Here is a 24,856-nt window from a genome sequence, read left to right as displayed (position 1 = left end):
TTTACTTTGAGGGTGACAGAGCACTGGAACAGGCTGCCCGGCGGGGTTGTGGAGTTTCCTTCTCTGGAGGTATTCAGAGCCCGCCTGGACGAAGTCCTGTGTAACATGCTCTAGGTGAACCTGCTTTAGCAGGAGGGTTGGATCCAAGAGGGATCCCTTCTAGCCCAAAACATGATTCTATGATTCTATTTTTTTTAAACTCCAAAGCAAATGTATATTACTCATGTTAAACAAAATACAGAATAATAAAAATTAGAATGATGTGGCATGCTCTAAATTACTAAAAGGTACAGTATACCCGAAGTATTTATGTTTTTATCTCAGGAAAATGTATGTATACATTGAACTCTAATATATTTTCTGCATAAAGTAACAAAGATATTTATAGAACTAAACTCATGTCTGAAATATCTGATTTAAAGTAAATAATTACACATACACACACACCCTCCCCCACCCCCCACCCCCCCAATTCAGAAAACAAGTGATACTAAATTGTTAGGTTGACAAATGGACTGGAGAATGTTTATGGATATGCATCAGTGCTCTTTTTAGTATAATCTGGCTGTCAGTAGACCAACCAAACTGTTTAGACTGTATGAGTATGCACTCACAGGATTTGGTAAGCATTACGAATATGTGCACATATGCACCCCAAGACATTGATTTGAATGATAAAGAGAAAAGACTTTTTTCTCTCTGATGCCAACAGTTGACTTCACAAAATGCTTGTGCACCTCTTCAGTCGTTGTTTTCCTCCTTTGTTCTAAGGTTTTTGTCTAGTAAAACTCTTCAGGCTTCCGTTTGCAAACAATATACTTAATAAAACTAAGTGATAATAATATAAAATGTTTCAGCAAATATTTTGAAACGCACATGAAAAATACAGAACAGGAAACCATTTGGGTGTGACCTGTCGCATGCCTTTACCTTGTTTAGTCAGCTTTTAAGCCTGTGTTCTGTTTTCCTATCACCCATCCTGTTTGAGGGGTGCGTGCAGCTCCATCAGTTAGGTAGTCTGGAAAAGCTTAGGTATTCTTGCTAAGCTTTCTACAATGTTTGCAATTTCCAGGTGTGATTGGGGTAAAGGCTTTATAGAACTACATGAACAGAGCCAGATAGCTGACTCAGTGGAAAACCAGCAGTGACCCAAAGAGAGGAAGGGAGGGTTTTCCCTATATAATATTTGGTCTGGGAAACTCTTGATAAAGTTGCTGGCTCTCATTTTGATGGGGAGTTGGGGCTGTGCTGCAGAGCTGGAAAAATCAATGAGTGGAACCTGGAGCTGTTGCAAGATGCATGCTGTGCTTTGGAGTGCTATGGGAAAATAGCTTTTTAGGTTTGGGGTTTGTTGGGGGTTTTTTCATGAAAAAAAAGAAGCATTGTAGGTATTTTTGGTGGAAGATCTTTGAAATGAAGCTTACTAATTTGGTTTGAGATCCTTGCTATGATATTAGGACTATAGAAGTTACTTTGAGAGACTGTGTTTAAATCAGAACTTCCCATGAAGACTTGAAGGCTTTGTATCTGCATGGAAGAAAGAGTAGTCTCTCAAAATGAATGCTTTCCAAACTATATAATGCAAACATGTAACTATATTATGTGACCTATCTGCTATAGTTTTCAAATGTGGTGGTGTGACCTGGAGCATTATTGTAATTAATATCTTAGGCTTGTGTCTTGACCTCTGATAGGAAAACTAATGCTGCAGATGTAAGCAGTGACTGAGCTGTTGAATTCTCAGATCATTGATGAAAATTAAAAGGAATAAATTCATTTTGGAAAGGTTTCACTATAACAAATTGTATTGTCAAGTAATGTGTCAATACCTCTATGAACTTCTAATTCCCAGCAAAAAAAAAAAAAAAACAAAACCAAAAAAAAAAACGTTTCAGTTGTTTGAGATGTTTTCCACTTGGAAATTTAATGTTGGTTCAAAACATCCCGGATTCAGTGATCTTCATGGGACCACATTTGATCTGAACTTTAAAATAGCCTTGCGTTCTTTAACTGTAAGATCATAGAATAAATAAGATCATAGAATAAATAAGATCATAGAATAAATAAGATCATAGAATAAATAAGATCATAGAATAAATAAGATCATAGAATAAATAAGATCATAGAATCGTTTAGGTTGGAAAAGACCTTTAAGGTCATCGAGTCCAACATAAACCTAACACTTCCAAGTCCACCACTAACCCATGTCCCTAAGCACCACATCTGCACATCTTTTAAATGTCTTCAGGGATGGGGACTCAACCGCTTCCCTGGGCAGCCCCTTCCAATGCTTGACAACCCTCTCAGTGAAGAAATATTTTCTAGTACCCAATCTGAACCTCCTCTAGCACAACTTGAGGCCGTTTCCTCTTGTCCTATTGCTTGTTCCTTGGGAGAAGAGACCGACCCCCACCTCACTACAGCCTCCTTTCAAGTGGTTGTAGAGAGCAATAATGTATCTCCCCTCAGCCTCGTCTTCTCCAGGCTGAACAATTGCCATTCCCTCAGCCTCTTCTCATAAGACTTGTGCTCTAGACCCCTCACCAGTTTTCTTGCCCCGCTCTGGACACACTGTGTGTTTGCCCCCCTTCTTCCCTCCTTTGTCTTGCCTTCTATAGTCTTGTTCTAATCAACAGTAAGGGGACGGTGTGGTATCAAAGAAATGCTGTCAGTGGGCAAGCAGAGGTTTGCAGGTGGAAGCAGGCTTTCCCCTTGGGTAGGCATTTTGGGATTACAAGGTTTGGTGGGTGGGCATGTAGAAACTTCCTGAGGAGGTACTTTCCCATTTGTTCTCATAGCAGAATTCACAGGAAACTTTTGCTTGTTTCTCCAGGTTAATGGAAGATTGTCACTTAAGCAAGAACCTTGCAAATAGCATTTTGTATTTTTTCCAAAGGCCAGTGTACTTGGCTAGTAAATTAAAAGGTAACAGTTACAATTCATTTGCACTTCCCTGAGCTTTTTGTTCCTGCTACAGATGGAATGTGCATTTCTTCCTCTGGACTAATGAAGCCATTAGCTGGCAAAAGATGATACACAAATGTTCAAACTGGTAGTTTCAATTTTCAGAACACGATGAAATACTGAGTAGCTTTGCCACAGTGGGTTGTACCAGATGAAGGCAATTTCATTTCATTGTGACTGTTTATCATGTCATAATTGTGTCCAAAAAAATTAGTTTCTTCTGCTCAGATCTTACTTTTTAGATCTTCCTTACTCAGAATCATATTTCAGTCAGGTTGGAGACTTAGATGTGAATGCATTAGGTTGTCACGTTGAAGTGCTCATACGTATGGAATCCTAGAGTTCTGTTCATGTAGACCACCCACTGGAAGAGATGCGCTGTAGTGAACAGCACTGCTTTATGATTAAGCTCAGGATTTGACTCAGAATTTGGTAATGTATTATGTTGAACATATTTAATTATTTTATTACTGATTTTCACTCAAAATACCAGTTTCTTAACAACTTGTTCTAAGCCTATATTTTGCGTTAATTTCTTAGATGGCTCACTTTAATGTTGCAGAGCTGTGCAGTCCTGCACTACGTGACTGTGTGTACGTTATCAGAGAGCTCTAAATCCTTTGATTGCCTTCTAGGGTACAAATTTACTTTCTAGGATACAGATTTACTGTCTAGAATACAAATTTACTTTATGGTGATGCAGCTCTAGGGGTCAAAATCTAGCTTTTGTAGACATGCAGCTTGAGATGTAGTTAAGGTCCCGTGTAACTGTACCAGACAAAAATATGCTAGTAAATTTCCAACCACAGTACAAAAATCAAATTAAAAATAAATTCTGTTTTACTTGTAGTATTTCTGTCAAACTCATTCATGCTGAATGTATGACTTTAAAGGTGATAATAGTATCTACTGTATTGTGGAGTTTAAATTCAGAAGTGTTTCACACACAGAGTAGTTGTTTGAAGAAAAAGAATGAGAGACAAGGATCTTATTTTGCTTTAAACACTGGGGATTTATTGTAGATTCCATAATATATATTTTTGTGTGAATAAGAAAAAAGTGCTCACCATATGTTAGCATTTTGAACATGTAATTTGTGAATTTAGTATTTGTGTTCTTTATCCTGCAGCTTAGCAACATACAACACTGAAGAACAAAAAAACATAAGTAGCTTTAATGGCTTGTTATGAAAATTTAATTGGATTCTTTTTCCCATGATTAGCTGTAGATCCTGCAGCCAAAACCTCAAGAAACTACTCTAAGTCAGTGAGAGTAGGATGTGCACAGAACAGTTACACACTCAAGCTGTTAATTAATGTGTGTACGAGAAACATTTTTGTCTTACAAATTTCGTTTTCAAAAAATTGATCTCTAAAAATTGTTCTTAATCTGTGTGGGTAGAGCAATTTCTATAGTTTATATTATATTATTGCATAAGATAGAATTTTGTCAGTGATTTTTTTTTTCTTAATTTGCCTTTACTTGGGTGTACCTGTCTTATTGTAAGTTGCTTATTAATTGAAAAATGAATGCTCTAGTTTTAATCAAATTTACAGCTGCTTATTATTCAGAAAAGTACTGAATCTATCTCTGCATAGAGAGATTGCTTATAATTTATTTTTCAGTTTTACAGCTGCAATTGTCCTGTGGTTATAGTAGCATATAAAGGAGGACTCCTTTTTTCCTGAATTATGTTTAGCTGGAATAGACAAAGCAAGGAAAAGCAGAGCAAGTGCAGGTTCATGTAGAGATGAATGGCAGAGCCCAGTTCCAGAGTTGGGTATTCCATTTTGTGCTGTAGCTACATTCAATTCTGTGCTTATTGGGGGGGAGGGGAAAAAAAAAAAAAGTTCAAATTCCCAGAAGATATATGTACTTTTTTTTGTTGTTCTTACTCACTTTTGTCAGTTTTTTCTCTTGATATTTCCCTACCACTCTACTTCATTCGTTGCTGGATCCTCCTGCTCTTTCTCTTTTTATAAGCCACTGTAATTGACTAAAGTCCTTTCTCATAAACATACCAGTGAGGCTTTCTTGCACTTCACTGCCTTGTTTTCAGCTTTTGAAGTTTTATATTTTGTTTTGAAATGTTGTCCTGCTGTTTTTATGTTCCGTATTAAAACCCCTGAAAGTTTATTTAGAAAAAAAAGTAAAATATATTACTACTTTTACTAGAAGTTTTACATTTGTAATAGGGAAAGGGTAGAATGCAAAGTAACACTCTTACTTCATCCCTAATTTACCCTTTTTGGTGAGAATGTGTGTGCACTTAGCAGTGATTCTTTGTTAAGACACCTTTAATACATAGACAGAATTTGATGAAGTGATAGAGATGAAAAAAGTCTGGTCTGCACATGTTTTTGTTACTTTATTCTAAGATAGGCTCTGTGTCTGTATGTATATATGTATTTTTAATAAGTTTGAAGTTCTCTATGTTCTTTGTTATTGGATGATCCTTTTTTGATCCTCTGCTACATAAAAGTCAAATTTTAACGAGTTTTTTTCACTTTTGAAGTAACAGAATTGCTTTTTTGCAAGACGAAATAAACTTAAAAGACAATTTATGCATGTAGACAACTCAGGCTGATGTTTGAAATCTTAAATATGGTTTGGATGAGGGTGTACTGTGCAACTGTCATAAATATGAAAGTACACAAACTATACTGTGATTACTGATTATGCTTACTAACATGAGTAAGAATCACAAAGTGGAATGCAAATATATACAGGAAAACTGATGGTGGGGAGTGTGTGCAGGGGATGAAGTGAATGATGCTTTATTCTTGTACTCTGCCAACCAAAGAGATGTCATGCAGCAGAGAAAGGAGAAAGAACACAGTTTTGGAGGTACTGCTGATGTAATTGTGTCTGAGGCTGGCAAACACCAGCCCTGCAGCTGGAAGAAGTAATCCCAACTCCTCCTCCCTGTACTGATGTAGCTCTGTTGTTTGTGCTGCTGTCTATATTTATGAAGCCACACAGTGCATGGCATTTGAGGTCTGGTCTGGACTGAAAATAAACCACACAAAATAAGAAAAATTAGTTTTGACAATGTTTAGGTCGCAGTATAGCTGTGTGTGAATTCTTGATCCTGTCTGCACAAGTGTGAGACAGCAGTAGGGCAGGGATGAGCATTCTAGAGCACGAGGGCTCAAAACTGCTTTCAGTGGCTGTATTGTTGAAAGCATGAATGCAATGACATGCTCAGCCTTTTGTACTGCTCCCCATTACAAAAACAAAATTTAGCAAAGATGTCGCTTCACAAACATTTGAAGGAAAATGTACACAATGGGGCAAATTGTTAAAAGCTCTCCAAAAAATGTATGTATAAGATTAAAATAGAGTTTTGCTTTACAGTATGGTTGCAAATCTTAGGTGTTTTTGAATATGCTGTCATTTTTAAGATGTCCCTATGTTTTGCAGGAACTTTCATTAAACAATTTTCTTACAACTATTTTTAAGAATGGAGTTCTTAAAGAAGCAGAGTTACTGGGCAGTACAAAGTTATGGATCATCTTTCAGAATGAATGGAGATTCTCTCATAGATGGGGAATCTTGACCAATAAAGTATTTCTCTTTTTAGCCTTATTTCTGCAATACCTATTCATTACATGAGATAAAAGTAGACTTGGGATCTGTATTTCATATTAGAAATGTCAAATACATCCCATCATGAATCAGTGACTGTCTTTCATTGAACAGGGGCAGCATGAATTGGAGAACAAATGATCTTGCAGTAGATAGCTTTGTCTGAAGTCCATTTTCCTTGTTATAAAAAGTTTTTAGCAGCTGAAGATGATATTGATTTGCTCTGTGTCAGGTGCTGGTGTAGCAGGTGTGCTGTAGCATTCTGGCCACTGAATTTGACACAGCCCTAAATTGAAAGTGTAAGTTTTGAAATTCCTTTGTAGCATTTATCTAACAGTTGATGCTATTTGCAGAGAGGTTCAGGAGCAAGACTTCCCCAGTGGCATTTAGTGCTTTGTATTTTCCGTTGATTTGAAGAGCTGAGGTTATCTAATCATAAACCATGTAGTTGGGTTTTGCTCAGATCTTTCACTTTCCAAGAGAGGGTATTACAAGATTACAGGAATTGAAAAAAACCCCAACTGTCTGAAATTGTTAAAGGCAGATTGTGAATTAAATTGTATGTTAATTAGAAATAACACAACTATTTTAAAGGTGCTCAAACTGTATATTTTTTCTTTATTTCTTTTACAGTGTCTATGGTTTAGGATATGACCAGTCTCTGTCAATTGCCATAGATGGCTATTTCCAGTGCTGCCTTTGAGTATATGGGAAACGGTGTAATTTACATACTCAGATTTTTTTTATGTATCACTGTATATTGTAAGCATTCATTCATCTGCATCTCATCTGGTGAAGTTTTTATGTTTGTTTTTTTTTAAATGGACTCTTATTTCTGCTCTTCCAACTGCTGTTCTGGTCACCGGCATATGAACAGAGTACTAGATAAGCCTGATAGGGGTGACACTAAAATATATATATATATTTAAATATCTAGCTGATAAGATTATATGAACAACTTAAACATTCTTCAACGTCTTAAGCAGTAAGAAAGTATTCTGTTGAAATGATCCTACATATAAGGCTGTGCAAGGTAATTCTACAAGGAATGCTGCTATCTGTTTTTTGTTCAGGAAATTGGCAACGTCGTAGGGAGAATTTGAATTAAAAATAGTAAAATGTATTTGCATTAGGAAATTTTTTGTGGATTTGTGTCTTGAAATTTTTTTTTTTTTTTTTGTAAAAGAGTAAGTAACATGGTGATTTGGATCTCTCACCACCCAGCCACTGTGCTTCCATCTTTACTTGGAAGAATGCAGGACTGATTGAGTATGCCTGAATGGTACATTAAGTCTTTTATTCTTTACATGAAAAGCCATGGAAGTTTCTCATGAGTGTCATTCTTACTACTGATTATTGGAGTATAAAAACCTGGAATCTGGTATTTTATAAACTCATAGTTCAAGGAACTCCCATGTTATACTAATTACTTTTCTCAGTACTAAACTGGATTGAATTGTAGCTGGTGACCTGGAGAAGTACGGTATTGTATCCCAGTGTTAGCCCTTTAAATAACCTGCAAAAATGGGAATGGACAAAGCATAGAAATACCCAAGTGAGAAAATTTAAAGCAATGACAGTTCATATTAACAGGCCAGGTAAAAACATGTACGAAGTTAAATTTTGGCTTTAAAAAAGCCTTTGTTGGAAGGAAGCAGAAAAATAAACATTGCTATGGTTTTTGGTTTGGGGGGTTAACGAGGAAGTCAGAATCAGTATAATGAATATTTTCATTGAGCTGAATGGGATTTTAGAATCACTCATAGGTATCTTAACTTTGAGAATTATCAGGATTCAGTATTCTTAGCATTATTGCTTTAATGCAAGTCTTTGAAGAATTGAATGCATAATGCTTTTTAAAATGTAAAAACATTGAATGCTTATTGTATTCAAGACAGACTGAACAAAGGAAAATATGCAAAAAAAGCAAACCTTTTCCAAAGTAAAAATACATATGAGATGGCATGTACCTCTTACTTCCTCCACTTTTTCTTCATGCTGTGTTCTCTTTTCTCAAGTATATGTCATGGTTTCTTTTGTAATTATTTTTCCATGTATGTGTAAATATAAGTTATATTTGTGATCGTGATTGCTGACTTTTTTTTCTGACTTTTTTCTATTATTTTTTGTCGTCCCCATTTGATGACATGATTTGATGTTTATTCAGTTGAGTAACTCTGGTTTCATCTGCCCCTGTAAAGCAAATATTTTTTCAAAAAGAGGCATAAAAGGTAACACTGTTCTTTGGTATTTTATCCTGTTTCTATATTTTACCTGGTTTTATAGCTTATATTAGCCAATGGAAAACATTCTGCTTCAGGGCATTCTGCATAGAGATTTCTATTTTGCATTTAGTAGTCATTACTGTCACAATAAGTGTAAATATAATTTTTGGGAAGTGTATTTCTGTTAATTTATACTTTGACCTTTTTGGGTTTTTGTTTTGGTTTTTTTTTTTCTCTCCACAGATCAAATTTGACAGTGATGGTGTCTGTGTTTGCTGTGAAATGCAGCATCAAACATCAGGCTGCAGTAACCTGGGAGAAACGCTGAAACTGAACCCTCTGCGGGAGTGTAATGTTGTGAGGCTGACCCTAAAGGTGCGTTATGAGAAGAACTAACAGTTTATTTCAGTTTTAAGTAATGAGAACTTAGCAAGACCGACGTGTGTGATGAAAAGAGTAGTTGGTGTTCTCTGTGTTCATACGCTCCTCCATGCAAAAAAGAAAAAATTATCTTAATCCAACAGAATTTAGCGCTTTATGCATGAAAACGGTTTTATGTTACACACTTGATATCTGGATTTGTATAGGTAACTATTTTGTTAGAGTTTATTTAAGAAACAGAAGTTATAATTGGTTATGACTGATGCTGGAAGGTATAAGAACAGGTATCTTTCATGTTACTGTTCAAGAAAGCTAGAATCAAAGGTGGTTGTTGGCACATTTTATTAATGTTACAGTAGACTACAAAGAAACACAAAGTTTAAAACCTGTAGCATTTTGTGTTACATCTACCCAGAGAAAAAATTGAGAGTGAATATTGTATGAGTGAGTTATATCCTAGTGTAATTGCGCACATCATTGCTTCACATCATTGTAACCAAACTAGCAAGACATAGCATTATGTTGGTTTAGAAATAGTAAGGAATCCGTGGAAGAATTGGTCAGAGAAAAGAACCTTAGCCTAAGAGAGAGATATTGATTCATTTTAGGTTTAATTTAATGATCAGCAGAACTAACTCTGCATCTGTGGCTCTCTATTTCAAAGTATATATTTTAATAAAGTAAATAGAATATAATGGAGTGTAAGTATTGAAATTCAATGTGATAAGGATCTTAGGGATTTAGACTCTAGTGTGAGGCCTGAGAATGCTAAGTTACATTGATATTTGAAGCCATATTTTTAAGTTCAGAAAAGGTAGAAATCCTGCAAAAGGTATATATAATAATATCTAAATGTTCTTCAGCTTTGTTAAGAAAAAGAAAAAAGAAAAACAACTACTAAGTAATAAGGATCAGGTAGAAATTAAAACAATTTGATGTGGCCCCAAAATTAAGAGCTCTGCTCCAGGTTTTAATGAGGATAATAAAGGAGACTATCGGAGCAAAGACCTACTGGGTGGCAGGAATTTAGTAAGTGGAGAAACAGCATAACTTGACATTGCTGGTCAAAAAATTATAGTTAACTCATACTCGAATGCTAAATTCAGGACTGTATTCAGTGGTGCAGTTTCAGATAAATGTGTTACGAGAAGGTAATGCAGGAAAATAACTTCTCAGAAGGACATTCTTCAAAGTATGACAGATGCAAAAACATGAGCCTGTCATACAGAAAAAGCTGACTTGCTGATCCTATAAAAATAAAGATGGAGGGAGCATATGGTTGCTTGCTGTAAATATGTCAGTAGAGTAAACTTTAATGAGAGAGAAAGAACTGTTTATCTTTGAGGACATTGTCAGCGTATGAAATGAGTAGAAGCAACATATGCTGGAAGTCAGAGTAAGGTTTCTAACAAATACAGCAATAAGAATAGAAGCACAAATTATAATTTCTTTAAAAAATAACTAATTTATAAAAGGAATTGATGACATATCTACTTGCACTAGCAGAGGACTGATTTAAACACAGGAGTTCCTATGAGTATAGTCTGAGTGCAGTTTTAAGCATGTTCAGAATTTTTCATTTAAGATAAGGTAGTTGGAAAAATAACTCAGAAATTTTCTAAAGTTATTTTCAGTTTTAATTCTACATTTGCTTTCTGTTTGGCTTTGAGAGCTCTGTATTCCTGGCTGTAAATTTAAGAACAGCATCCTACTAAGCCCGTAAGAAAAGATTATAGCTCATTAAGTAAACAACTGACAGTGATAAGGCTCACCTTCTTTAATTGCAATTAACAACTACAATGTGATTTTAAGAGAACAGATGTTTTAGTACCGAAAGATTAATTGTGCTCACTGTTTGGGGAGCCAGAGGGAGAGAAAGTGTAGAGTATCAGAGTTAAGATTATACACCGTTATGTATAACATTATGTAGGCTTCACGCTCCTTCACTTTTTTGAGGGTGGGTAAAATCTCACATTTCCACAGTCATCTGTGCTGTTTTGATGGTTGCAACTATGGGAGCTGCAGTGTGAACAGAACAATTGTGTATGTATTGCCTGTCTGATCTTGTTCCCAGTCAGTCAAACAGGACAAGGAAAAATAACAGTGGCTACCAGCCTTGTGTATGCTAAATTGCGCCAGGATCATGCCTTGCCTGATACTGAGTCGTTGGGTTTTTTTATAGTTGCTTTTAAAAACTTAAAAAAATTTTTTTAACATCTCTTTTTGTCATCTCTGCTCTGATTTGAATAATCTCTTTATGCTCCTTTGTAAATAAGTGTCTGCCTCTTCCTTTCAAGCCCTGAATGAACTACCCAAACGTTTTAATGGGGACACAAGAATTACCACTGCGATATCTATGACAACACATATGTACGTACATTGATAGCAGTATTGATCACAAAAGCTGTCTGAATATGTGATCTGTGAGCTAAGTGCTAATTCCTGTGATTATTTGAATAGTTGAATTTCAGCACAAAATTATGTTACAGTGAAATGGACAAAAGTACTCTGCCATTTCACTGTTGTAAGGGTTGGGAACTCAATCCATTTCAAGGACCATGGATTGGTGGGTTTAGAGTTTTATTTATAAGATATTATACTTGTAGTCTTGTCCGCACATCTCCAGTAAAAATAGCACAGTTGCACGATGTGACAAACTACCACTGAGATCTGCAGGCACCCAAGTCTGATCCAGCTGCCCTGTTTTACAATGGAGAGATTCTCTGGTTACTATTTTTCACCAGAAGATGCATTTTCTACACCATTGCCTACATTAATGGCTCCTAAACCGCCCCTGAAGAATAAGGTTCCTTGCTTTCCTCTGGATACTCAGGGTCAATATTCTGTGCTGCTAAAGAACATTGGTATCTCAGTATCTTGATTTTAACAGTAAGTGTACTTCTATGTTAGGAAGTTACTTAATTCAAATCAAATTAAGGTAAAAGCAAATCCTACCTATTTACAAAATCAGTAAAAAGAGTTAGAAAGTTTTATTAAGAATCGGATTTACAGAAATGAGATGACGACCACAGATGTGATGGACTTGGGGTGCAGTTTCACTATCAGCTTTATCTGCTTTTCCACAGAGCTGCCACCAGAAGGGGCAGTTCTGTATCTGGCTATTTCCTGCTACTGACTTGTTTGGTTTGGGTTTAGCAGTCACGTCATCACAAATGAATCTGTTCCATGAACTGATCTGGTCCCAAACCCCACAGCATCTGCACTGGACTTTTAGTGAAAACAGTGTGGCACTGAGATCTACGCTTTTTTCTGTCACACAGATCCACCTTTGGGATTACTGCAATTCCAAGTGTTCACCTGCTAGGTAGAGTGCAGTGAAGTGCTATAGCCAAGATGCCAAAAGGAGCATCTGCTTGCCTGTTCCTTCTGAGTCATCTCTGTGAAAGCGATGTTCACTCTTAGATTGAGTTCAGCTGGTGTGAAACGAGGCTTGGTGTTAGCCGCTTTTTACGCTGAACTTCATATCCCATACAAACAATATCAGTAGATCATGTTAATCAAGACGGATACTTCAAAGAAGCATGTTTGCAAGGCTAATGTGTGTACCTCGCTATTCACTCTTGCCAATTGACTGCTAGGTCCAGTTTCAGGAATGTGAATGATAATGGATTAATGTGAACTCTGCTTTAAGGTGATTTTGTATTTATAATCAAAGATATTTGATGGTTTTACAAATGTAGGAAGGTCAAGGAAATTTGCCTCAGGGCATTCCTTTTAATATTTAACGATTTTTGAGAAAATCACTTTTATGGGATGAGATACTAGAAATCATTTGTCCTCTGCTACTTAAATTTTATAGAGACTTACTTTTGTCTTATGAACTTAATTGAAGAAGAAAAGATAACATTATTCTTACAGTAAGCAAAGAACTTCTTTACTTACAGTAAAATCCAGAAAAGAAAAAAATAAATGAGCTGAAGGATGAAGCTGTGGCACAATGTTTTATTTTATTGATATATAGATGGCTTTACCTTACAATTAATTGAATCTTACAGAACTTGGTATTTTAAAATTTTAAAAGGTCCAACATATGATATCTCTTGGGTAAAACATAAAAGGCTTATTATTTAAATACCTGAAAAACAGTCACTTGAAATAAATTGCCAGAAATGATAGATTTTGTGCAAATAACACTTTGTAACTTTACCTTGTCTTGTGCTTGGAAGCAATTGAATATTTTTTTCACTTTGAGGACTTAAGTTGATCTCATTTTGCTCTGACCTTCTGTCCAAACGAGGGAGGAGTGATTCTAATGCATAAAGTAGAAGTTTATGGCCAAAGATGCCAGGGTTTGTGGACCACTAAGGGAGCTGTGAAACAGGATAGGAGCACAAACCTGTTATGAGTAGACTTGAATTAATGAAAGAGCTGAAGCTCCACTGGAGAAGTTCTTAGAGGCTCACAAATTGATGAAGATTTAAAACCAGTGTATTACATAAAACAGCCAGTCAGTTTAGCCGCAACATGTTATCAGCAGTGTATTACTTTCTTGACCGTCATCTTATATTGCTGTGAAAGTTGGCTTTTATTCAGGTAAAACCAGAAAAAATGCAGGAGGGTCAATCTTTTTTTATACCTACACATACACATATGTATGTAAAGAAACACACACAGACCTAGTTATAAAACCATATCATCTCTGGATTACGTTGCTGCTTACACTCCAGGCAACAGCCTAAGTCTTTTCCAAGATGAGACAGTACCAATGAGATACCTTTTTTTTTTTTTTTTTTTAACAGCATTACCTCTGAGTGAGCATAAAATGCTGACATGGGATTCTGCACTGAATGTGTTGGTTTGTAGATAAAATTTTAAGGAACTGAGGTTTCTTTGTAATGTTGAATTTTCCTGACAGCTTTCACCTGTGGAAATTATTCCTTCTTTCTGAGTTCAGAATATCCTGAACTAATTAAAGACATGCATGCAACAAAGCTTATCTTCTTGAGACTGTGCTTTGAGAGCATGAAGTTAGGTATTTAGAAGATTGAATTACTTTGTAATGTATTATTACTGTCTGATATTTGCATGTTAGAGGAGAGTGTTATGCTGCACTGGTGTAGTAATGATGCAGTAGGGTATTTTTAATTACTTTAGCAGCTTACACAGCACAGAATACCTGCAGTCATGTATGCTAATTTATGAATTTGCTGTTTAAATTATTGCTTCCTACTTTACTTAAAGTGCTAAGTGCTTCTGTAGAATGGATTTGTGACTTATACAGGATAGGGGAAAAGCTGATTCCCCACTCTATTTTCAGCAAAAATATTTGGTTTGGAGCTGCTAGTATTAAAGTACAATATAAATAGTAAATGTCTTTTTCAGGACACTGATTCCATTAATTAGTTTGTAAGCTAGGCATGATTATTAGAGATGTATGTAACTCGGGGTTCTTGCAGTCTTCTGCGTGAATATTTCCTTTTTATGTCCTTTGAATCCAGATTTATTGTTACTGAGTTTCCTGATGACCCATATGTTTAATTTTTTTTTCCATTCAGAAGAATGTGCTTTCACTTGCAAAACAGAGGAGGATGACTCCTAATGTGTTCTTTGGAGTTATGAGAACAGACTTCCCTCAGATTCTCTGTATGACCAAATGTAAAATACTTGATTTTGCTGAATGACTTACCTAAAAGACTTCATAATCTGCTTAAAATTGGGTAAAGCTCAGTGTAGAATAAGTAACCTCCTATCAGATTTTTAAATACTGCAGTTAACAGGTACCTGAAAATATTCTTTATGCTCAGAGTTTTTATTCCTAGCTTGTGTAATGAGCGAATACGGTTGTGAACTCTCCTGGCTGAAAAGCTGCCTCTTTGAATGACTGGAATCTGTTTATTATGTACTTGTCCAGTTAGTTTATGGAACCTTTCAGGTTTCCAGTCTTTCAAGACTGTCTAACTAACATGTCTCCAGCTCTAAATTTAATGTAGACACCTGAGTAGGTGAGAGATACGCAAACTCACATCCATCAGAGAAGACCTTTTTGAATTTATTTTCTGAAAAGCAGCTGTGATCTTCCTTAAAAATATAGTAAATATTTTAGACCCATATAAAATAGTGTACTTTCATACTTTAAATCTGTTTTATGAAGCATTGGCCATTTATTCACTTACAGTTCATTGTCCATTTGAGACCTGTATGGTTCAGAATTGATTCTTTGTGTAGGAAAAGGCAGTCTTCCTACTATTAGAGCAGCTATTTTTTCTAATGTTTTTCAGACATATCCAGTTAGAACAACTGAAGTTATAATTTGAGTTAAAAGGATTGTTGTCCTTGAATTTCACGAATAAAAGAGGTACGCAGACAGCAATTTCATGGGTGAAAAAGCTTTACTGCTCATTATCTCTTTTCAGGTTATAGTAGTATAAGATATGAAGCACCATAATTGAAGTCAATCAAGGAGAAAAGAAATAATCTTCACAGAATTGCCGAAGTGAAGCTGGTTTAACCCTTGATCAGTGTGGATGTTTAGATCCATGTGTTCAGGGCTACTGATTACAGAGTGTTCTCCTTACACATCAGCAAGTTTATTTTACTCTTTTTATTGTATATTGACTGAGCTCTCAAATGTGCAAAGAATTTAAGAGCCTCAAAGACTATGAATCTTTTATTTCTACAGGAAAACAATCTACTGAGCCAGCAAAATGTGAGTGTGTTGTAAAGGGAGTTGCCAGTTCAATATTGTTGCACAGGTTAGAACCCTTAGGAAGTACTGGGTTTGTGCTGTGTTACTTATTCTTTTGGTAATAGGAACGTAAGTAACACATTTCACAAAAAATAATAAATACTTTAAATGTTGTAAATAAGTGTGTAGACAGCAAAATACGTTTAAATACAGTTTCTTAATTCTGTGTAAGCAGCACAGCTGGATAATTTCCTATATAATATTTGACAGAATTAATATTTTGTCGTAGTAGTGCTTCATCTGTTGTTATATGTCTGTATTGTATGTTAAATTCACTGGTTTCATGTTAATGCGTATAACTTAATTGGCAGTACAGTTCATTTCTATGATATGAAGAGGCAAGGAATTGATTAAACATTTACAAAAGTCTGCATTTGAGTTGAGTTGTAAAGATGTCCAGAGATTCTTGTTTTATTTTAGCTTACTTGATTTTTAATCTGTATTTAGTGGGTATGTAAAAGGAATTAGGGAGGTCCTGCAATAGTTTGGTGAAAGGAAATGGATTAAGCAAGGCCATTGGTGTTTTTTCCGAAATAGCAAAGAATTTTATTGGGCTTATGCTGACAACATGTGGTGTGATCATCATAACCTGGATTTGTTTCAAGCCCTTACAAAGCAGTAGTTTGTGGTAGGTGGTTACATATCAAAAGGAAATTTCAGAGAAATTTTCTGGGTTTTGACTTGGTGCTTTATGCATTTGATGAATAAAGTGTGTACAAACAAGATGAAACACTCTCATTCCGAAGGTTAACGTGTCTTACTGCTTTTTCATAGCTATGAGTTTGGAGATATTGTATATATGGAGGTAAAGTTCTTTAGGAATTTCACCTTATTGCCTGGTTTTATATGCAGGCTGCCGTCAGTCATGTGGTATTTCCCTTCCAGACTTAAAATTATATTTAGTTTTTGCTGTTAGTGTTGAATGCATATATTATTACAGCTGGATTGCATCTGTGGTTGACTAATGGCTTTTCTACAGCTGCTTCTGGAGGGCAACTGATAGTAGAGAAAGATTCAGTTATAACTTTATTTTCTAAGATGAAGGAACTCTATGGATGCAGCTTACCATTAAAGCAAATTGTCATATTCCAGTTTTGCTTTACATTTGCTGTGACAGGAGGTACAAATTACATTTTGAAGGGCAAAATTTCAGAAGGGTGAATATACTTGCAGTGATTGTTCTTTGGTTATAAAGGACCCATTACTAATGGGGGGGCTCACACCATTGTAATTTTTCATTTTAGATTCTCTCTCATTCCAGAGATTTTCTTTGCTTCTGTCAGGTAATTGCATGTGCTAACAGATGTTCTAAATTGCTTTGTTAAATGATTGTTTCTACAGCGGAGTTATCAAAGTGATAAATCAATCACCAATTTTTTCCTTATTTCAGTAATATCATCTTACTGCCTCATCACCCAGTAGTTTGATGGAAAACAAAGAAAATGAGTTTTTAAGACGAACTTCTTTTTCAGTATATCACTGTATGGTTTTCTTCCATATGATGTTCTCACTGAATTATATCCTAAAATTAATTTTTTTGAATAAAAAAAATATATAAAATTGAATTAAACATTCAGATTTAAAAAAAAAAACCCTCAGGTTTTGTAATGCAGCTCCTATTTTAATGTGTTCTATAGGCATTTGGGCGTAGTCTTGGATTTAGAGAATGTGCATTTGTATGTAGTTACTTTTCAGAAAAGTGGTGCACTTGAAAATGTAGGTTGTGTCTTCCTAACACTCTGCAACAAAAGAGAAATGGATGACTTGTAGCAGTGCTGAGTGTGATTTGCTTTTATTTCATTTTTTGTAATTTATCTTAGATGTTACCTGCTGGTAATCTTCATTTTGATAAAATTTGAGAGACAGTCACTTTCGCCACTGTCTCCTCCCTTGCCTTCAGTCACTCACTAATCACAAAAAAATCCCTGCCATTTACTTATCTCAGCACTCACTTGCAAACTGGTGATGGAGAGGGATATGGGAAAGAGGTGAAGATGTGGGAACAGAGTTTCAAGGGTGGAGTATTCCTAAAGGTGGTTAAAGGGAAGAGGAAGGCTCAGCAACATAAGGCACTGCAGTTTCATAACTGTTTTTCATGTTGTCTGAGCTCACTGGCATAAAAGTGGTGAGTACCTTTGGATATTTGAGAATACAATTTGGGGTTTGAAGAGGATGGCAGGTACCCTCTTTTCACAGCAAATTTTGTATGTAGAAGCCTATGAAATAAGCAAGGTGTCCATGTGTTTTCTGTGGGAGAGGAGCTTATTCATACATTCTTCCTATGCTTTTGTTAAACTTCAGCTCCTTTCTGGAGGAAGGCTTGTCAGAGGGAGGCTGCTCCTTTCTGCTCATTTCCTCTCCCTGCCTAGCACAGCCAGCAGCTGCTACAACTACAATTGGAAGAAATTAAAATGTAGGATGCAAATACTGAAATACAACATTTAGATAATATTAATAGTAACTTTGACAATCTGACTCTGTTCAACAGTGCAAATAAACTCTGGTTGTAAAATGAGAAAACTATTTCCTATTCAGTTTCTTAATAGACAGTGGATGTATGTACTGACAACTTAGTGGTATTCAGCTGAGACAACTGTTGTCTATTTTTACTGAATTTCAATTTGCATTTCATCTTTATTTCTTAGAAAAAATAAATAAGTAACTGTTTCTCATTTATTCTTATTAGAACACACCCCTTTTAGAAAACATCCCAGATAATGGAATGGTTTTATTTTTGGTTGTACTTTCAAATAAAGTTAACTTTAATAAGAAGAAGGAGGGTATTTGACATTGTGGTTAACGTAGTTTTACAGTCTTGAATATTATTATCGATGCATGTTGCTTACTTTTTGTAATCTTTTGTCTGTGCTAGTAATCTGAATCTGGGAAACGTGATTACTCAGACACTCGGTAATGTTTATTCAGGCCCATCATTGTTTTACTAAATCATCAAATTAAGTTGAATATGTTTTGCTCTCTAGGATGTAAAAAGCAACAATTCCATTATGTGACATTCTGCTATACATGGTATTACAAATGCAAGATATACAGATTACTTTTTTGTACAAGTCCAGATCCTCATGAGAAAGCTTTTCTGAGAGGGGGAGAGGGAAAGGTGCACCTCCAACTGCACTCCATTAACAGCTGCTTTCTGGTGACTTCAGATTGCACTACTGTCTTCAGTCTCTATTTTTTTTCCCTGAATGAGAAGTTGGCTGATTGATTCCCTGTTACTAGAGATCCACTTAAGAGTCCTTTGCACATGGATAAGAAAATTAAAAGGATATCAGTTAAGTTTTCTGAGTCCTCCTTGGTTAAGAATGCTTCTGCATTCAGTCTTTTGAATTTAAAGCCTTACATGTGGCTCACGGCAGGAGATTAACCTATTCTAACATGACTTTTTTTTTTTTTTTTAACTTTAAAAATTACAGAACCTCTTGATTTGCTTCTTGTTTAGTCTGGGGTTTTTGCCCTATCGTATAAAGTTGACATTGGATTTTTCTCTGCGGTATCAATTAAAGTGGGTGGTATCACCCTGTGGATATCAGCTCCACTGAAATTCTATACATTGCCATTCAAATCAGTTTCTTCCTCGTTTCATTTTTTGGTAGAGATGTTTTTAAGAGGAATCTTCTGCTTATTAGGTCTTCAGTAAAACTTAACTGAGAAACTTAAGTGTCAATACTTTAGTATATGTGCTAGTAAAGTAGTGCTCAAATATTTTTCTGTGTGTTGTTTGGGGGTTTTGGTTCCTTCTGAATTTCCTTTGGGATACTTGAATATAGTTTCAGAAAGAGCAGCAATTGTCTTCTCAGATTGTGTTCATAAACTTCACTCCTTCCTATTGTTGCAAAGCAATCTGTGACTGTCAATCTAAGCATCAGAACGTTAACTTGGGGTTTTTTTAAGAGTATAATTTGTGTGATTTAAATGTTTAACAAGGGTACTTGTCTCCTGAAGGGGAATAGCTTCCTCTAGATTGTCATCTACAGTTGAAGGTAATTTGGGTATCCTCTGTTGGATTAAGGAGAGAAAATATTCTCTGTAAAAGAAAGTTACCTGTGTGAATACTTCTCTTAAAAACCCAAAGGTATCTGGAACTGGGCATCTAATATTTAACAAATCATGGATGTAAGCAACCTCTGATGTGATTTTAGCTCACACTTTGAAGGCATCATTGTGAAAATAGGCTGTTCATTTCCCTTCCAGCAGTGAATTGGACTGAGGTAACAGAAAATTCACCTGTTCTTTAGATGCTAAATGAAACACAAAAGACTTGACACAAGATTTCACTAAACAGTGTTTATTTTGAATGTCAATGCATATACAGCTTTGTCCTAATCCCTAACTTGATCAGCAACCTGATCTAATTAGTGGTGTCCCTGCTCACTGCAAGGGCGTTGGATTAGATGACCTCTAGGGGTCCCTTCCAATCCAAAACATTCTATGATTCTATGATTTTCAGGCCTGGACAAAAGGAATTCTGCAACCTTTTGAGGGAATATGCTGGGTGCCTGTTGTGGATGTCTGACAGTTGATTAGCTCTCTTTCCAAGAGAGATGAACAGATTTACTAGAGTTTATTATGTAGGGTGTAAAAGTGCATGTTAAAGTTGATTTCTGGTGTATTTTCTGTAAACTTAGTTTCCTGAATGTTTGCAAGATCACAATATCATTATTCTCCATTACTTGGTAGAGAAATGTAGTCAGCAAAGTAGTTGTAATTACACTTATTTGTAAAGATTACAGTTTGCACAGCTTACATTCGTCAGCTGAAGTCTAAAAGAAGTTCCATTAAAGAGAAGTAAACATGTTTTGAATGATTAAACAGCATGTAGGATGTCCAAAAAAGGCCTTGGGGATCCCTTTACAGGGCCATAGTTAAGGATTTTAAAAGAATGGCACTGCAAAATATTAAGCTGACATTTTGCTGGAGAGAGACCATTACTGCATGATTGGCTTTGCCTAACTGTTGTCAGTGCCCGATGGAACACAGCAATGCAAACCGTGACTTCAGTCTGCTTAGATGTTCAGGGCTTCCAGACAGAACTTCAGGATTTTTAAATTGCAGTTTGCTTAACCTGTTCTCAGAGGCTTTTTACCTTCCTAAATAGTGGCCTAATTTTAACGACAGTTACATGTATCTCACCTGTGTGCCACCCACAAAAAAACAACATGCAGAAACTGCAGCTGAGGCTGACTGCTCAGTATGGGACTGTAATATGTCAGGGACACAGTATGCCAAGTCACGTTTCCAAATTCTAGAAACATGCAAAAAGCAAAGGAAACAACTACATGCTTCTAGGTATACATATTCTGTTTGTGTAGCCAGCAGTGCTTGCTCACATACCTGAAAGCACTGGGAAACCTAACTTCTGAATGATTTTGAAGTTTGTAGGCAGCAACATCTTTTCTGTATCTAAGCAGCTTAGGGAGGTGTGGAGTTTATGTAGTTGTGGCGTCAGGAAAACAATACCAATGTTGGTTAAATTTGGAACATGTTAAACACTTTCTCACAACCAGCTTAGAAAATTCAGATTTTCTACAAATTACTAACAACACATCCCATAATGCTGTCTTCCAGTCTAACAAGTAGACATAAACCCAAAGGGGAGGTATTTCAGCATAATTAGAGTTAATACGTGCAAACAAGAGAGAGGAGACAAGGAATATCTCTTCTGTTCAGCCGCCCCGAACATAAATAGTTTGCTGCATATTAGATCTGACCAAGAGCTCCAACTTTTGGCTTTTGGCCAAATTCAAAATGAAATTAAATGTATGTGTAGTGTCAAAATGGCATTTTTTGCTGAAACATTTCTACTAGCTCTATTATAGACCTTACTACTTTCAGACTGGGGAAATGTTCAGTTTCATTTCGAGCTAAGGTTTGAAAGATTTGCTCCTTTTTTTATGTAAGATAAAACTAAAATGGTCTATTCTATACTTGCATTATGGTATTATTAGTTAAATACTTGTTTTTTACAGATAGTTTTCAGCTATCATGCTGAAGAAAGCACAGCAAAGGAAGAGAGCACACACACATCAAACTGGCTTTTGAAAGCTAGTTGATAAATATTTAAGAGCATCTACCAAAGCAGTGTGCAACCCTTCAATAGGAGATAAATACATTCATTTAGCCCCCTTTTTAAGGCTATAAAGCTCATACAGTGATTTTTGCCTCTGTTGATGTCTAGAGTTCTATCACTAACATTTCATGGAATTCTGTAGATAAACCATGTTTATTGTCAGAAATGGTACAAACAACTTCTGCCATCTGTTTGAAAATAGCACTTTGTGCTATTTTGTCCAAATTATTTGTTAATTATTATACTTCTTTCATTTATAATCTTAATTTTTCAAATATCTCAATGACTCCTCCACATTTAAAGGATCAGCCTCTTGTCTTTGTTTACAGCATGTTTCACAAGAATCCTACAAATAGAAGATGAAAAGCCAGTCAACACATGTGCTGTTTAACGTGGACGGCACACCTCCTTCACTTGGCAGTCTCTGCTTCTCAGTTTGTTGATTTATGTGAGAAGAGGGCTATACCTGACACCATTTATAGTTTTGGCTTGGCAGAACTCTTTGATAAAAGTTGCTTTCTTGAATTTGCTAGCTACTTGGGTTTGCTGCCAGTGTGCATTCTTGGGGCTCAATATATCTGAAAACAATGTTGTTTATAATGCTGTCTCTCTGAGAAATGTTGACATGGGATGACTGTTCCAGAAAGGGCTAAATCCCAATGTCTGCATCTTCTGTTCCACACACAGCCACGTTTTTGTGCAATTCATCTAATACAGCTTTCAACATTTTGGTGGGTTGAAGAGGCTGGTGCCCCAGAGTCTTAGTACAGCTGAAGAATTCTGTTCATTTTGATCTTACACTCTGCTTTCATTCTGAAGATCTCCAGCTGAGATGTTTTACAAGACCACAAATTTTGTGTGACAAGCATTGTTTCCTTCTGAGTCAGTTTTGAACTCTCAGGTATGTAAGAGTATGCTTATTTCAAGAACTTGCAGGTTCATAAAGGTGGCTGTGACTATCATGGAGGAGAAAGCATAGGAAGTACCGAAGGGGTTCTATGAGAAGGCAATCCCTATTCAAGAAGGGGTAAACTCCCAGTAGATACAAAGGAAAGGTTTAGTTTTAGTATACTTTTTGCTTAGTGATTGTTTGTTTTGGAAAATTTGTGGTTTTAAAACTTTTATTGCAGAGTATTAATTGTGCTAATAAAGGCAGAGCTTTGAGGTGCAGTAGCACAGAACAGTATCAAAAGAGTAATACTGAAAATAGCTTAAGTCAGTAAAAGAATAAAAAAAAAATTAGATGTTCTCTCCTTAATAAGATGTATGGAAGATAGTCTGAAGAAGATTTGAGAATGCGCAAGTATCCTTTGTGGGACCACAGTGTCAAAGGTGTCTGTTATTAGGGAGGGAAAACATAAACAGTTATGTAGGTAATGACACAATTAATTTGGTATTAATTATTAAGCTGTAATAAAAATTGAATACTACAACCATTAAATCTTGCTTTTTTCATAAATCAGTATTAAATTCAAATTCAGCTTTTGAGATTTACTGAGGGACCTACTTGGGGAAAAACAACTGGCCACAGAGAAGCAGCTCACAATGTTGTCTAATTCCTGTGGGTATTTATCTGAATTGATCTAGCTTGCTTCCAGGCGGTTCTGACAGCTGCTTCCACTCCTAAAGGGATTTGTGTCCTCTGTGATTGGTGAGTTAAGGTGTGGCAAGAAAATTGGATACATAACCTGCAGAATAATAATTATACATAGTACATTATACCTATCAGAGCATTAATTATCATATGAACACACTGAAGAATCAGATTTTTCTCTTAAAAAGATGAAAATACTCAGAAAAATGCCGAGAAAGTTGATTCAGCCATTTGTAAAGAGCAAAGAATCATATTTCACACTGTTACAGAACCATGTGTTGTGTTTTCTGATTAGTGTAGCTTTTGCGGTTATCAACCAAAAATTTGTCACTAAAACTCCTTGCTTTTGTATTTTGTATTTAATACAGCTTTCCTACTCCTTTTGACCCCTGTAAATGTAGCTGTGGCTAGGTGCTGTGGAGAGTTAAGATTGTCCCTGTTGTGGTTACTGCTTTTTCACAGCCATTTCCTAAAGGACATTTTAATTGTTGTTGTGTTTCAGCTAGAATCTGCATGAGCACCTACAGTATCTTTCTGGTAGTGTGTTTGGCCGTGGAGGGTTTTAGATCTTGAAAGCCTCTTCCTGCTCACTTGCTACGTATAGTTGAATAAATGAGTGTGCTGTGAATTCCCCAATTACTTGTTCTACAGGGCACAGGGGAAATTCCCTGAAAATGGTAAATTGCCTGAGGCTGGTTAATGGGGGGGTGTGGGGTGTGTGCGGGGCGAGGGGGCGGTGGTGCGTGGTGCAGAGGAGAAGGGTTAGTTGTTGGTTTGTGGGTTGATTCCTGTTTGAATTGAAACAGACTTTGGGGGGGGGAACCAAAATGGAAGGAATAGTCCTGCTTTAAGAAATACCCAGTGGTGAGGGTACCACAATCATCGCTCAGTTATTACCTTCACTGTTAAAAATCGAAGTTTAACATATTTTCCAAATTTGTTTTATCTTTGCCCTCTGGCATTTTTGGCTGATAGATGTCTGCTCTTTGTTGATCTTTATGAAATACATAAAAATCCTGCATCACTGCATTTGAAGCATTCTACTTGTATCTTCACCTTCAGAAAGATTGCAGCATGGACAATACTCTAACTGTTGTATGCTGAGCCTGGAAAAGGAGTCTGTGGAAAGAGGGCCATTGTTTCTGTGGCCAGTAATCCCTGCCCTACATAACAAATGTAATGCTGAATAGCAAACTGAGTTCAGCTACCCGTGCATGGCAAGAGAAAATCTCAAACCACAACACAGAAGTCATGATCATTGTGAATGTTCAGTCTGGGACACTAACACAGCTCAGGGCACTTGCAGAGTCAAC

General features: G+C 36.1%; 1 protein-coding gene across 1 annotated transcript in view; it reads left to right on the top strand.

The window, feature by feature from the left end:
- Positions 1 to 24,856, top strand: part of LOC104130877 (protein FAM189A1) — a 55,925-nt gene that overhangs the window by 1,595 nt on the left and 29,474 nt on the right. Inside the window, exon 2 of the mRNA XM_035899574.1 lies at positions 9,021 to 9,152. Within this exon, the coding sequence (XP_035755467.1) occupies positions 9,021 to 9,152 (132 nt within the window). The remainder of the gene's footprint in view (positions 1 to 9,020; positions 9,153 to 24,856) is intronic.

This window comes from Egretta garzetta, unplaced genomic scaffold, assembly GCF_000687185.1.
Source record: "Egretta garzetta isolate BGI_Z169 unplaced genomic scaffold, ASM68718v1 scaffold287, whole genome shotgun sequence".
Lineage (NCBI taxonomy): Eukaryota > Metazoa > Chordata > Aves > Pelecaniformes > Ardeidae > Egretta > Egretta garzetta.
Note: the sequence above shows the minus strand (reverse complement) of the source record. Positions and strands in the feature narration are given on the sequence as shown.